The following is a 15,852-nucleotide window of genomic DNA, read 5'->3' on the forward strand; positions in this document are numbered from 1 at the left end:
ATAAAATCGGACAGGTTCAGTACTGTAGATCCAGCATTTAGCACAGCATACAAGCTAGTGATCAATAAATATTTGTGCACCAACTCCCCACCATATAGGTTAAAAGTTGAATTTATAGAGCAATATAGGCAGAAAAAGAGACACACGCCTAAACACCAGTGAGATGATCCTGAATTCCTTACCTATGACCTTAACGGAATTCAGTTCCCAATAATTTGTCTAATGGAGGTAGAATTAGAAAGACCCACAGACTTAAAACAGAGACATCAAGGACAATGGCAGATGTACTTACCCCAACCAACTAGACAAAATTTAAAGATATAATTTGGAATGTATATGTTGAAGACTCTAACTAGAGCAAAATACATGTGGACTGCCTCCAGGCCCATCCAAGTCAAAGAAACGAGCAGGAAGTAATGAAGTGTTGCCGTGGCTGTGATACAAAGTCCTGCCTTCTGAAAGGATGACAACCAGGAACTGACCAGAAACACCACATTTAGCATTAGCAGTGCTGCACATTGGTTGATCAGGATTTTGGAAGGATGATCTTTTCTAATATTGCTAAAAGAAAAAGCACAATGTTAAGGTAGGGTCTCTTTTTCAATCAAGCATTGCCATGTCTTATCTGAGTAGTAGGTGAAAGAATAAAAGAACTGCCTATTATAATGAAATTACTCATCTTACCTTACATGTACTGAATTTTAGAGTCCCCACCCTCTTTCCAGGTAGAGTCAAAATATCCTAGATAAATTGACCTTCCCTAACAGGAATAATAATAGCCTCTCTCAACTAAGCAGACCCCTTTCTTCTTTTTTTCTTTTAGGAAGAAGGAAATACTACGATCTATCATCACTACTTTAGCAAGCTGGATCTCCATCTTACCAAATAGCAGGAGGACTATGGAAACCAATTCAGGTAGAATTAGTTGGATATTTCCAAGGATCCCGACGTTTGGCACCATGAAAATATGGCCTTAAGTTTCACTAAGTGATCACAATTTTATGTGAAAACTGACCCAGTATTTTCCAAATTAAATATATATATATATATTTTTCCCTTTCTTTTACATTTCTACTAAATATTTATTGATTTAAATTTTGCATTTTTCATTTTGTGTAAATGTGTTTTTTTTAAACTGAGGTAAATTGCAAAGTGCACCAATCTTAAGAATGCAACCTGATGAATCGTTACATATGTATACACCTGTGGAACCTCTACCCAGATCAAGAGGTAGAATATTTTCAACACCTCAGAAGGCTCCTTTGTGCTTTCTACCATTTAATAAACCCCATCAGAGTCAATCAATATTCTAACTTCTATCACCATAGATTTAGTTTTGCCTGTACTTGGAACTTCATATAAATTAAACTATATAGTATTATCTCTTCTTTCTCTGGTTTCCTCTCCTCAACTCTGTCTCTATGAAATTTAGATATTACATTTTATTGTATAGAAGTAGTTCATTCTTTTTACTGCTATATAGCATTTCATTTTATGAATATGCTACAATTTATTCATCCAGCCAACTGTTAATGTATAGTTGTTTCTAATTTGAGGCAACTATGACCAAAGCTGCTATGAATTTTCTTGCACATATCTTTCAGTGGTCATATGCACGCATTTCTCTTGAGTATATACGTAAGAGTGAAATTCTGGGTCAATGGCTAGATGTATATTTATCTTTAGTAGGTATTGCCAAAGAATTTTTCAACGTGTCTGTGCCATTTTACATTCCCACTAGCAATTTGAGTTCTTGTTTTTCTACGTCCTCGATGACACTTGCTATTGTCAGTAATTTTAATTTTAATTCTGGTAAGTGCATACAAGTACATAATTGTAGTTTCAATTCGTATTTCTCTCATGAGTAATGATATTAAGAACCTTGTCATATGCTTATCGGCAATTTGGATAAAGGTTACAGTTAAGAACGGATATCCTCTTTTGTGAGGTGCCCATCTTTTTGCTCATTTTAAAATTGTATTGTCTGTCTTTTGCTTCTTCATTTATAAGAGTTCTTTATATATTGTGCATACAAGTCCTTTATCAGATATATGCATTGTGAATATCTTCTTCCAATCTGTGGTCTACTTTTTCTCTATCTTAATTGTGCCTTTTGATTTTAAAAACTTCTTATTTTTTTCTTTTACGGTTAGTGTTTTTGTATCCTAGGAGAGAAATATTTTCCTATCCCACCCATCTTGCTTTCTAAAAATCTAATTAAATTATTGTTTTTAGAGGAGACATGTTTGTTTTGTTTTGTTTATAACCTGTCTACTTAATATCTAGTGGATATGACCTGTTCCTATTATGATTTGTCCATGAAATTAATAAGGTACAATGACAACAGCATCCATCAAACCAAATTAAACTTACTCAGAGCAAGTCTGTATCAACTTACTGAAAAACTATATATGTCACCACTGCAATTCCCAGGAAAATGGAGGAAATTCCACATCCAACATATGTTATAAACATTAATATTCGTTCATTCACTGCATCCACTGTAGACCTGGATAAATCCTAGGGAATGCAATGGGTTGTATTTTATACATTTGCCAGAGTAAATTTATGGCAAAATGTTTCCAGTGCTCACTAACAGGAGGTTCCCAGGACGTATGACATCTCTGCTACAGCTCTTATAAAGCCAGATTATGTGGATGTATATATGGTAAAACCATATATTGTTTGTTGAGTATGCCTAGTGCGACTTACTGTGTACAGGGCACAGAGAGCTATTTAATAGCATTGGAAGAACATTTAGTCCTTGCTTTTACTGTCATTAACATGTTCCACACTTAAAATATAACCAAGCTACTAATAGATGTGAATTTGGGATGCAAAGTGAATCATCATCTGAACTGAGCGTCCTAAAACACTACCCAGGACATTAAAAAAAAAAATTCCATTTCCTTAAACCTTAAATAAATTTCACAAAATTAAGAGGCAAAATTGACCTTAGAAATCACATAGTGTAGTGATTTCTTAATCTGAGGGCTATAAAAGACCTGAAATGACATGCGAAATTATTTGAATATATGTGTGCACTTATCTGGGAAGAAGGTTCATAGCTTTCATCAAATGGTTATAGAGAGTTACGACTCATAAAAGGTTAAGAGGCACTGGTCTACTCTGGTTAGTTCTCAGCTGGGAGAAATTTTGCCCCTCCCACAGGGACATTTGGCATTGTCTGGAGACATTTTGGGTTGTCACAGCTGAGGAAGGTGCTACTAGCATCTAGTGGGTAGAGGCTAGGGATACTGCTAAACATCTTACAATGAACAGAACAGCCCCCCAACACAAAGAATTATTTGACCAGAATATCAATAGTGCCAAGGTTGAGAAACTCTGGTCTACTCCAATAATTCACATTTCAGAAAAAAAATCTAAAGTCCAAACAAATGAAACAACCTGACCAAGATCACATAGCTAGTTACTGACAGAACATGAACCCTGGACTTTTGACTCTGAGTATATGATCTAGCCAATTCAGAGGGAGCTAAACAAAATTCTTACAATTCAACAAGTATCAGTTGAGCACCTCTTATTTATTGAATAGATATGGTTTTTAACAAGAAAGTAATGTAAAACAGATTCTCAGCCCTCAAAGAGCTTAGCACTAGCTGGAGAAACAACTTACACATAACACATTCATATAACAGTATATAAGAAAGTAATCCAAGAGCACTAAGGAAGTATTGAGGTGTGGATAGAGAAGAAGGGACACATTTGAGAGCCATTTGGAAGGAAAACTCAGTAAGTTCCAATGTTAGGGAGGATCATAAGAAATTAACTAGAAGAGTTAACGATGTTGTGAGGCTTTAAGCCTGGGAATTTGAATTGATCAGATAACTCTTGTTAGCTTAAGTCATGTGAGTCTTTTTTTTTTTCCCACAAAACAAATCTTAATACAATTAAAAAGACTAAGATAATAGAAAATATGTTCTCTGACCAAAATGTCAGAAGGAAATTTAGAAAATTCACAAATGTGTGGAAATTATCTTATTTTTAATATAGGTGTCCACAAGTATAAATTTTCCTTTAAGCACTGCATGAGCCCTGCATCCTATAAATTTTGATATGTTGCACTTTGATTTTTATCTCAAAGTACTACAAGTCTTTTAAAAATACATCTTTCATACACTGCAACTTGGACAATAACTATTAAATTTTTTAAAAATTAATGATCATACCCTTTAACCCAGCAATTCTACTTCTGTCAATTTATCCTACTGGAATATTTACACCAGTGTTTGAAGATAAATAAATAAGAATGCGTATTACAGCAATGTTCATAACGGAGAAAAACAGTAACAGCTAAAATGTCCACTTATCAGGGATTGGTTACTTTGTGTTAAATTCACACAATGACATACCATAAAGGTATCCAAAAAATTGAGGTAGATAGATACACATTTGTATGAAAGTTATATATTATTAGGTGAAAAAAAAGTAAGAGGTAAAATCAGTATGAATAATTTGATCCCACTTTTACAAAACAAAAACGTACATTAATATAAACAAAGGAAAGGAATCTAAATGAATATACATACCAGACTGTCAATGGTGGTGATCTCTTGGGAGGGAGATTACAGGGGCCTTTTCTGTATTGTTTGAAATTTGAGGAGCAGGTATTAATTTTATAAGGAAAGATAAATAAATATTTGTTTCAATCAGTTCTACTTTGAATGAAAAAAGGGGTGCTCTTTTCCATTTGCATACCATTTTTCCATAACTTAGTTCACACATATATTACTGGTCTGTAATCTTACAAAAGTTGTCAAAATTTTATTGAGAAGTAATTAAGAGACAACTCACCATTAAGACTCCAAAATGGGTGAGGTGGTCACACTGACAGATTGTGTAATTTATGTTTGTTTCCTTTACTTTACAGCCTGATACATCCCATCCACCTAGCCCATCTGCAAGAGACAGAAGGGAATTTCAAAGCAATTTTGTTTTTCTCAGGAATGTTTAACTTTTTATTACATGCACCATCCAGAAATCTGTTATAATTAGCATTGTTTGTTAAGACAGCAAGATAGCAGTATAACTGAACACTTTAATTAAATTAAACCTAATAGTCTAAATTGACTTTTAGGGGACTTCATAAATGGCATAACTTCTTTGGCTGTCACTTTTCCTGTTTTTGTACCATACCTCTACAGATTAGGACAGACTTGAATCATGAATAAAAGTCCTGCCATTATGCCGGAGTGACAGAGCAGAGACTGCGTTTTAAAGTAGCCAACAAATAGGAAACAAGCAGATCTAGAATTGTTTGAAGAACATGGATCTGTGGAATATAGGCTGACACTTGAGCCTACTCAGTGGAACTGGAATAGACATGTGAAACAACCAGTTCAACCCAGAATTCAAATGGCCTCAAGTGCTTTGCACCCACGCCAGATCATGGTCTGGAGCTCCTTAGGGCAAATTAGAGCCCCTGGTCTACTTGACACCTGCCTAGTTTGTCCTGAGCATACTCAGGGTTCTAGAGCACCCCCCCACCTCCATAACATGTAGATCTTAGGTACTAGACAAGATTTAGAGTAGAACATCCAGGGTGGCACTAAACTAGAGGGATTATCCCAGGGCAGAAAGCTAAGTGTGGTCATAATTTCTCACTCTGAAGTGACTCCACAGAGGTTCTGAATCCAAGGAGCAAAGTGGTAGGGGCAAAGGGCTACCTGAGTGGAGCCCAGCAATTGGCATTTATTTTATTTTCCCTTTTTGTCTTTTTTCGTGACCGGTAACGGGATCGCAACCCTCGGTGTCGTGCCCTCACTGCGCTCAACCAGTGAGCAGATCGGTATCTACATGGGATCCGAACCCTCGGTGGGAGCGCCGCCGCACTCCCAAGCGCCGCACTCTACCAAGTGCGCCACCGGGCCGGCCCGCAATTGGCATTTATGAACACAGAGATCAACTTAATGAGGCTGTGGGGAACAAAGCTCATTGCTTTATAGGATTCTTATCTTGGGAGACATGGAGGGGACCAGGAAGAGTTATTTCTGTGTGTCAGAAATACCCCTATACCCCAGGAAGCCAAATGGGAAGAGAATTTCTCTTTTCTCCCAGAATTCCAAGGACTGAAAAAGGGAAGTTCCCAGGCAAAGCTTCCACAGGTAGCCACCACTGAAATTCTAGGGGAATTCAAAATCTGTGTGGGAATTCTCTGAGATTTGGCAATATCCCTGGAGACTCCAGTGGAGATAGCAGGAGGACTGGTGAGAAACTAGTTAAGGGTCACAAAGACTGATTACGTTTTGTAAACATGAGTATACTAATTATCCTGATTTGATCACCACATATTGCACACATGTATTGATATTTGATTCTGTACCTCACAAATATATAATCAATAAAAAATAGTTAAAAAGGAAAACAAAGCAAAAAAAATTAAAAAAAAAACCACTCAGCAATAACCATCCCAAACCTCTTCTCTTACTGTCCCCAAAGACCCACACTTATGTAAGCAAGAAGGACCCTTAGAGACCAACCAAGAAGTCTCATCTCCTCAGTGAAAAGTTAAAAAGATTGGGGCCCAGAGAGGATAAATGGCCTACCCAATGTTACACAGTCAGTCTAGAAGAGGTGAGGAGAGAAAGGGGAAAGGAGATAGCAGACTTTGCAAATTTCTGTGGAAAAGCACAGATAAAGACCCAGGTGATCATTCCTCAACTTTCTTCAAACAAATCAAGGCTACTCTGCACTGGGCCTTCCAAATTTCTTTCTTCCAACTTTGCTTACCCCTGAGTTGTGTGATTTTTCTGATTTCTCAAATAAGCGTCTTTGATAAAGTTTTTATTAATTCTCATGTCCTGATGTGACATAAAAGTAATATCCCATATCTAGGTCATTCAGAGTGCTCAGTAGGGTTTGACAAGACAGTAACTTTAAGATGACACCCTCCAATCCAACTGCCAAATAGGAAAATGGTCTGGGACAAAATCAAAGCTTGCTAAGAAAAATACTTACTGTTATTCTCAAAATCCCAAAAGGCACAGTGAACTTGATCATAATCCCGACAAAAAAGAAATCAGAGGTAAACATCTTTTCTTGTGACAGTTAGCACACATTGACGAATACACACAAGTGTTTTCTTCTCAATATTTTTTCAAACAGTAGACATTTGTGAGTTGGTTTTAATACTAACCCCATCTAACTCTGGATTTACAAGTGAGAAAACAGCAATGTCACTGCATGTGGATCTGGTATGCTCTCCTGATGCAAGGCCCAGGAGGAGGCTGTGATTAGTGATTGCGGGACTGATGTGTGGTAGGTGTTCCTCATGGAGCTTTGGAATTTGGGGTTCGCAGCTGAGACAAGCTCATGGGCACAACACTGAGCTGCTGCCTTATCAGGCCTACTGAGCATTCCAAAGGCCTCTCCAGATCCTGCAGTCTCCAGGAAACTGGAGGCAAGGAGCAATTAATTATTGGGGATGATTGGAGAGCTGTAGCCACAGCCCAAATTGAGAGAGATTACAAATCTCACATGTTACATTTGGTATCTGTTTTTTAAAATTCCCTCTCCCACTCTTCCTTCTCTTCTTCCCATCAACACCATGCTCTAACAAAGTGAGTTAACTGGCCAGCCCCTCCTCTTCTCCTCTAGAATCAAAAGCAGTGAAAAATATGTTGTACCATATAGTCTTTTAGATTGGGAGTGAAGGAAGCCATTGAGACTCCATACTGGACATATATTAACATCAAAGCATAGAATAGTAATTCATTCTTATACTAAGGCTAAATTTGATCAGTTAGTAATATATACCTTATGTTATACCATATGACTATGGTTTTAGTCCTTTGGTGATAATTAATACACATTTTAATGCTCTTCATGGAAATTCAAAGAATACAAATGTTCATTTATTTCGAATGAAGTTGTTTGCCTCACCCAACATTAAATGGAATTAAATGTCATTTGGTGTGATGCGACAACCAAAAGAAAAAGATCCACCTGTCCCCAGTCACTGCCCTTTCAATCTGCTCACCATTCACTATCCCTTTCAGAAAAGGCATTGTTTCTAGAAGGCCCCAATTATAACACACCTCTGCTACCTGAATTGAGACAATCTTCATTAAGTCTTAGTATCACATCTGTTAATTAGCCAATTATTTTTAACAGGAAAATCACGAAGGGATTCCAGGCCATTTTATTCTGTGATGGAAATAGATATGTTACTTGTTGTCTTCAATATGCTGCAGAGTTATAACCACTGGGTCAGCCAAGTTTTGAATGGACACATCTGAAACGCTGGCACTCACAACATATGTGGCTAATGTTTTAGTGCCATTTTTGGTCTGTGGATGAAACATAAAGAAGAGGAGTTCAGGTCCTTAATTTCTAATTTCTTAAATATCAGTAATCAGCCTAGAATTTTGAAGTGCTACACTCAGCAGTAGGTACAGAAATGTGAAAAATAAAATCACAAGCTAAGAATGAGCTCTCAGAGGTCATTCAGTTCATCTCCTGTCTTCATATAAGGTCTCAATTACATCAAGGTAAAACAATTTATTAATCCATCCATATATCCAAATATTTATATAACAAGCATTGATTTTGCACTTGCTACTCAGTACGGCATTAGCAGCAAAATGAAACTACTCCCTATTTTGATAACTCTCTGGATCCTGACATTTCACAACTTATCCCGGTTCTAACCCTCAACCATCCTTACTTACCCCCCATATAAGGAACCTAAATCCATCATGGGTTAGTTATAAACCACTTCTTGTTCTATCCTCACTAGAGATGGAAGCAGGCTGATCAACATACAGCTTAGAACAAGTCTTTGAGGACAATCATCTCCGTAGAAGACTGTGAGCTCAAAGGCCAAAGCCCATGCGTTGTGTGTCCTAGTGTTTCCCCCACGGCCTAGCACACAGCAGGTATTATCCCATGCCCACTGTGAGCCAGTTACTTTGCTAAGTGCTTTCCACACACATACTGGCTTCAGTCCTCACTGAAACCATATAGGTATTTTTCAAAAAACTGAGGCTTGGAGAGACTCAATGCCTATTTGAACAAAGTTCACACAGCTAGTGAATGGCAGGGCAGGGATGCTCAATAAATATTGATTTAAAGGCAACAAACTAGAATCCCCTGTTGAGATTTAGGGCTTCCTAACTAACAGGGCCAAAATATCACAGGTTAGGCTCCAGGAGAAAAAACACCTGGGAGCCTGCCTCTTCTCGGGCACATGGGAAAAGAGCAGAGATAGGGCTAGGGCAAGACAGGATGGAGAGGAAGCGAGTCCTCTGGGGATTTGCCAAGAAAGCCTAGAGGAGATGAGCCTACATGATGTTCGTTGAAGAGCCTGCTGGGCCACTTTTAGAAGATGCCAAGCTTCATATTTCTGAAGAAATAGTGCACAGTCCCCACTCCCTTCCATACCTGAGCCCCACAACCAGTATAACTGGGTAATTGTGAATGCAACCTGGGCTCCACTAGGAAGCTACTCCTTGTTCCTGACCTGCTCTGTTCATCCAAAGCCAGCCTGATGATGCACTGATCCTTTTCCCACAGAAATCCTCAGGGGCAGTAAGATAGGGTGGAAAGGGCCCTGCTGACACTCACAAAGCAAAGTGCTAGCCTGAGCCATCTTGTTCCTCCAAAGTTCCTCCCCTTTCTGGGCCACTGGTGACATGAGGAAAGAGTGTGGACTGCGTAATATCTAACTACCCTCCCAACTGAGTCTAAGAGGTACAGTTTTCTGTAAAGAAAAGGCCAAATGACCCAGGATTTAATTAACCCATTCTCTGGCTTCATTTCCTACAAATGGTGGCCATGCCAGGAAAGGAACTAAATCATTCCCCACCCCTCCATCTTTTGCACTCTAGCCTCAAGTTCTACCTATTATACCTCTGAAACTTTACACAAGCTGTTCCCTCTCCCTGAAACCCTTCTCCCTCCTTCTTCTCACCCTCTTTTATCCTCTAGTTCCTACTCAACCTCAGGGTTCAGCTGAGGACTTTCTTACACTAGCTGTTTGCTGATCTCCCAGATGAGACTGGGAGCCCCCTTCCATGTGCCCAGAGCCCCAGTGCCTTATTGTACTTGCCTCGTGCTTTGTCTCTCTTCCTGAGAACTGCAGCTAGTGGAGGGGTGGAGGAGAAGGTACATTTTGCCTAAGAGTGGTGTCTTATCAACAATTTTTAAGGTAATATGTTGTAATGACTGCTAAGATTTTGATCAAAAGATGTAAGAGGAAGCAGTTCAAAAGCAAGGTTGTGAGACTTGGGAACTCAACAATAAGGGTGGCATCTCTTATAAGTACTCACTCCCCAGCAACTAGTGGCACAGATCCCAGGCTTGGGTTACCCCTTTCAATGTTAGAACTTTTAGGTCTCTGTCCCCCCCCATCACACTCTAAGTTCCATAAGGACAGATACCATGTTTCTCTTGCTCAGCATTGTATCCCAAGCATCCAGCACCATGTAAGACACATAGTAGGAATTCAATAATTATTTGCTGAATGAATAAATAGTTGAGTGAACAAATGAATAAATTGTGTCACCTTCAGCAAGTGCATTTCACTTTCTAGATCTCAGTGTCCTCATTGGTAACATGAGGGATGGGGCACCATGAGATATAAGGGACTTTCCAACTCTGAATTTGATGGCAGGCCAGTGACGTCCAGAGGCTCATTTTGACAAAGTTCTTTAATCTCTTTCAATGGAAGATTTTAGTGAATAAAAATTACTTATTAACTGTGAAATCTATGCAAGGCAATTTTCCCTCTTATTCTATGAGCTAAGCATAGACCTCTGAAGAAAGGAGAGAAATTAAGACCAAAATAATGGCATCTCAGATGATACAGAGAAATTACAAGTTCATCAAAAGGGCCAAGTGTTATGGACCACATTTTAAATTTTTATTAAAAATTTTTGCCCACTAAAAATTTTGTCCGGAAGGCAGTGAGGAAAGGAGGTGCTCACTAACTGCAGGCAGGTATCCTGGGTGGAATTTGAGCTAAGCCCACAGGAACAAATAGAATTTCAATAGAGAGAGGAGCAGCTAGAGAATTCCAGGGGAATAGAAAGTCTTACAGACATAGCTGGAAGTGATGTGGTATATTTGAGTTGGTACATAGCATGAGTATATGGTACATTTCTAGTTGGCCCAGTACAACCTTTCCCCAAAAAATTCTATAAATATATGACCATTAGAAATTCATTCCTTTGGAAGTAGGACTGGGCACAGACTTCAGGGATATGACCTCAAAAACACAGGAAACCAAAGGAAAAATAAACAAATGGGATTATATCAAACAAAAAAAGCTTCTATACAGCAAAAGAAACAACTAACAGAGTTAAAAGACAACCAACAGAGTGGGAGAAAATATTTGCAAAATATACATCTGACAAAGGATTAATATCCAGCATATACAAGGAACTGAAATAACTTTACAACAAAAAAACAAGTAACCCAATTAAAAAATGGGCAAAAGAGCTAAATAGGCACTTCGCAAAGGAAGATATGTGAATGGCCAACAGACAAATGAAAAAATGCTGAACATCACTCAGCATTTGGGAAAAGCAAATCAAAACCACACTGAGATACCATCTCACCCCAGTTAGGACGGCTAATATCCAAAAGACCATGAATGATAAATGCTGGTGAGGTTGCGGAGGAAAAGGAACTCTCATACATTGTTGGTGGGAATGCAAAATGGTGCAGCCTCTATGGAAAATGGTATGAAGGTTCCTCAAACAATTGCAAATAGATCTAACATATGACCCAGCTATCCCACTGCTGAGAATATACCCAGAGGAATGGAAATCATCAAGTCGAAGGTATACTTGTTCTCCAATGTTACTGCAGCACTATTTACAATAGCCAAGAGTTGGAGCCAGCCCAAATGTCTGTCATCAGATGAGTGGATACAGAAAATGTGGTATATCTACACAATGGAATACTACTCTGCTATAAAAAAGAATGAAATACTGCCATTTGCAGCAACATGGATGGACCTAGAGAGAATTATATTAAGTGAAACGAGTCAGGCCCAGAGAGAGAAATATCACATGTTCTCACTTATTTGTGGGAGCTAAAAATATATAAATAAATACACAAATAACCTGGGTGGGGGAGGGAAGAAAACACAACAATTACAATTCCTTGAAATTGATATGACAAGCGAACAGATATGAGGTTGTTGGAGGGAGGGGGGTGTGGCAGGAGGGTGAGTTTTGGTAATGGGCCACAATAATCAACCACACTGTATATTGACTAAATAAAATAAAATTTTTTAAAAAAAGAAAAAGAAAGAAATTCATTCCTTTGGATAGCCTGTTTAGAAATGCAAACACATCTGGGCAAGTTAATGTATTGACCTCATGAATACATAGACTTTGGAGTCAGAATGCCTGGGTTTGATTCCTAGTTATGCCACTTCCTAGCTGTGTGACCTTGGGCAAAATTACCTAACTTCTTTGAGTCTCGGTTTCTCACGAGAAGAAGATGAGACAATTATTGTAAATATTAACAATTAATAGTGTTCATCACCATCAACTTCATGCAGACTCTGATTATGTTTTTCCAACAACTATATGAGATAGGATGGCCAGAAAAAAATGGGCCTTTTGTCAGGCAGAGACCCAAGATAGAATAATAATAACAGCAATGCAAGCACTTACATGGTACTTGTTATATGTCAGGCAATATTGTAAGCACTTTATATGTATTAACTCCTTTAATCCTTTAATAGCTTTATGAGGTATTATTATTATTACTGTATTTCACATAGGAGAAGACTAAGGCACAGGGAGGTTGAGTAACTTGCCCGAGGTCACACATGTAGAATATGGCATAGCCAGTTTTAAATTCAGCCAGCCTGGTCCCTTAGTCCTTGCTCTTCAGCACCATGTCATCTGCCTTTGTTTCATAGTGGCTGAGGACTGGAGCCCTCAGAGAAGCTTCTATGGAAGCGATTAGAAGAAGCAACACATGCCTACAGGCAAGGGTCCTGCTGGACACCACCCAGCCTCAAACCAATTGGCCCAAAAGACTGGGCACATAGGCTTTGAGGAGCCAGGGTAGACTTGGGAGGAAAGCACGGACAAACCGAAACAGCATTTCATCGGCAGAACTTGCTGTTCTTTTCTGGCTTTCAAACATCTCGAGGTCTCTGTTTGGTCACCAGATAATCCTTAAGGTCCCCACTAAAGCTGAAAATCTGTGAAAATTAAAAACTGTAGAACATCATTAAAGTAGACATTGGGTCATGTTGATGGCCAGGGGTTGTGCTGGAAGACGTGTGCAATCATAGAGAACATTCTAAAATAAACAGAACATCATGAAAATAGGAAAAGTTCGTAATTACAATGAGTCATCATATATCAGTTCGTCACAGTTGCCAGAAGCAAGAACTTACCTTAAACAGTGAAGTCTGGCCAAAGAAATTAAACAAGATGGTCTGTAAGTTGTTAAGTCTCCTCCTCAGTGATTTAGGCAAATAAATGGAAGCTGAAACCCTCTCCAGAGTGTCATTGCTTAGGTAAATCTGCCAAGAAAAGCCAGGAAATAAAGACTGGAGTCTTCATCTATCAGAGTGAAGTTGTTCCCACCTCCCACCCCAGCCCCAACCTCAGTACCACACAGAGGGCTGAAGGGTAGGAACTAACTCCATATGCTATGATACAGCTTTTGTGCATGCATACACACACATGCACATGCACAATCCCCCAACACACACACACACACACACACACACTCAGAACCACAGGTCAAGACATGATCATGGTGCACATAGACATAGACACCCATATTAACCACTTGTTCCTTTCTGAATCTATCCCTAAAGCTCTGTCCCTTTAACCTGCTTCCACATGGGTAATAATAGAGGCGGGAAGGCTAATGATAAATTATATAATTTGCCCTGATTCTCAGAAATAAAGGCAAATCTTGGAAATCAGGCCACATTTCTCCATAAATTTCCTGAAACTAATGAAAATAAAGATATGTCATACCAAAACCTGTGGGATGCTGCAAAAGCAGTGCTAAGAGGTAAATTTATTGTAATAAACACTTACATCAAAAGAACAGAAAGACTTCAAATAAACAACCTAACACTATGCCTCAAAGAACTTGAAAAACAACAACAATCCAAACCTAAAGGTAGTAGATGGAAAGAAATAATTAAGATCAGAGCAGAACTAAATGAAATAGAGGACCAAAAAACAATGGAAAAATGAAACAAAAAGTTGTTTTTTTGAGAAGATAAATAAAAAAGACAAAACATTAGCTCAGTTAACAAACAAAAAAAAAAGAAAGGAGAAGATCCAAATAACAAAAATCAAAAATGAAAAGGGAGACATTACAACCAATACCACAGAAATATGAAGAACAATTGGAGACTATTATAAACATCTGTATGAACAAATATGAAAATCTGGAAGATATGGATAAGTTTCTAGACACATACAAACTACTCAGACTGAAACAAGAAGAGATAGAAAACCCAAACAGACCAATAACAAGCAACGAGACTGAAGTCGTAATCAGCAATCCTCCAACAAAGAAAAGACCAGGTCCAGATGGCTTTACAGCTGAATTCTATCAAACTTTTAAAGAGGAGTTAGTACCTATTCTCCTCAAACTATTCCAAAAAATTAAAACAGAAGCTACTCTTCCAAACTCATTCTATGAGGCCAACATAACTCTGATACCAAAACCAGATAAAGACACAACAAATAAAGAAAATTACAGGACAATATCCTTGATGAACATAGATGTAAAAATCCTCAACAAAATATTACCAATCAGACTACAGCAACACATTAAAAAAATTATACACCATGATCAAGTGGGATTCATCCCAGGGGTGCAAGGGTGGTTGAACATACAAAAGTCAGTAAATGAGATACATCATATCAACAACTCAAGGACAAAGACCATATGATATCTCAATAGATGCTGAAAAAGTGTTTGACCAAATTCAACATCCCTTCACGATAAAGACTCTCAACAAATTAGGTATAAAAGGAAACTATCTCAACATGATAAAAGCCATCTATGACAAACCCACAGCCAGTATCACTATGAATGGGGAATGTTCCCTTAAGAACAGGAACAAGACAAGGATGCCCACTCTCACCACTTCTATTTAAAATAGTACTGGAGATACTAGCCAGAGCAATCAGGCAAGAGAAAGAAATAACGGGAATCCAGATTGGAAAAGATGAAGTCAAACTGTCTTTATTTTCAGATGACATGACACTATATATAGAAAAACCTAAAGACTCTATCAAAAAACTCCTAGACCTGGTTAATAACTTCAGTAACATTGCAGGATACAAAATAAACACCCCCAAGTCAGTCGTATTTATATACTGAAATAATGAACTAACAGAAAGAAAAATAAAGAAAGTAAGCACATTTACAATTGTCACAAAAGAAACAAAATACCTAGGAATCAATTTAACCAAGGAGGTGAAAGATCTCTACAATGAGAACAGCAAACCAGTACTGAAAAAAATTAAAGAAGACACCAAAAGATGTGGGATATACTATAAAGCATATGTACTTCACAGGGCCTGGTTTTCCAAAGTCTTGCAGTTTCAAATATTAACCTTGTGGAGGACTGGAAATTTTCCTCAGGCTATAAGTCTCTGTTGTAAGATAAGAATTGTGGCACAGCAGGTTGCTGGCTCAAAGACAGACTAGTTACTGATTGTTATGTAAAGATACTGAGAAATTGCCATAAGAAGGAATGTTTGCTAAGATCAAGCATGTGTTGATAAGACCACTTAATTGCCTTACTGGAATGTCATCTGGCTTGTTTCACTTTAAGTTACCATCCTATACTGTTAAACTATAATCCCACCTATGTCTCTTTCTGTA

The 15,852-nt window shown here is 38.2% G+C and overlaps 1 protein-coding gene across 1 annotated transcript in view; it reads right to left on the reverse strand.

Moving 5' to 3' along the window:
• Window positions 1-15,852, reverse strand: part of GPR112 (G protein-coupled receptor 112) — a gene marked incomplete at its 3' end in the record, with an annotated part of 124,478 nt that overhangs the window by 12,456 nt on the left and 96,170 nt on the right. Inside the window, 6 exon segments of the mRNA XM_008581332.1 lie at window positions 293-561; window positions 2,399-2,520; window positions 4,816-4,919; window positions 6,979-7,028; window positions 8,194-8,309; window positions 13,385-13,513. Of these exon segments, the coding sequence (XP_008579554.1) occupies window positions 293-561; window positions 2,399-2,520; window positions 4,816-4,919; window positions 6,979-7,028; window positions 8,194-8,309; window positions 13,385-13,513 (790 nt within the window).

The sequence above is a fragment of the Galeopterus variegatus genome, unplaced genomic scaffold (genome assembly GCF_000696425.1).
Source record: "Galeopterus variegatus unplaced genomic scaffold, G_variegatus-3.0.2 Scaffold2329, whole genome shotgun sequence".
In the NCBI taxonomy this organism is placed as follows: Eukaryota; Metazoa; Chordata; class Mammalia; order Dermoptera; family Cynocephalidae; genus Galeopterus; species Galeopterus variegatus.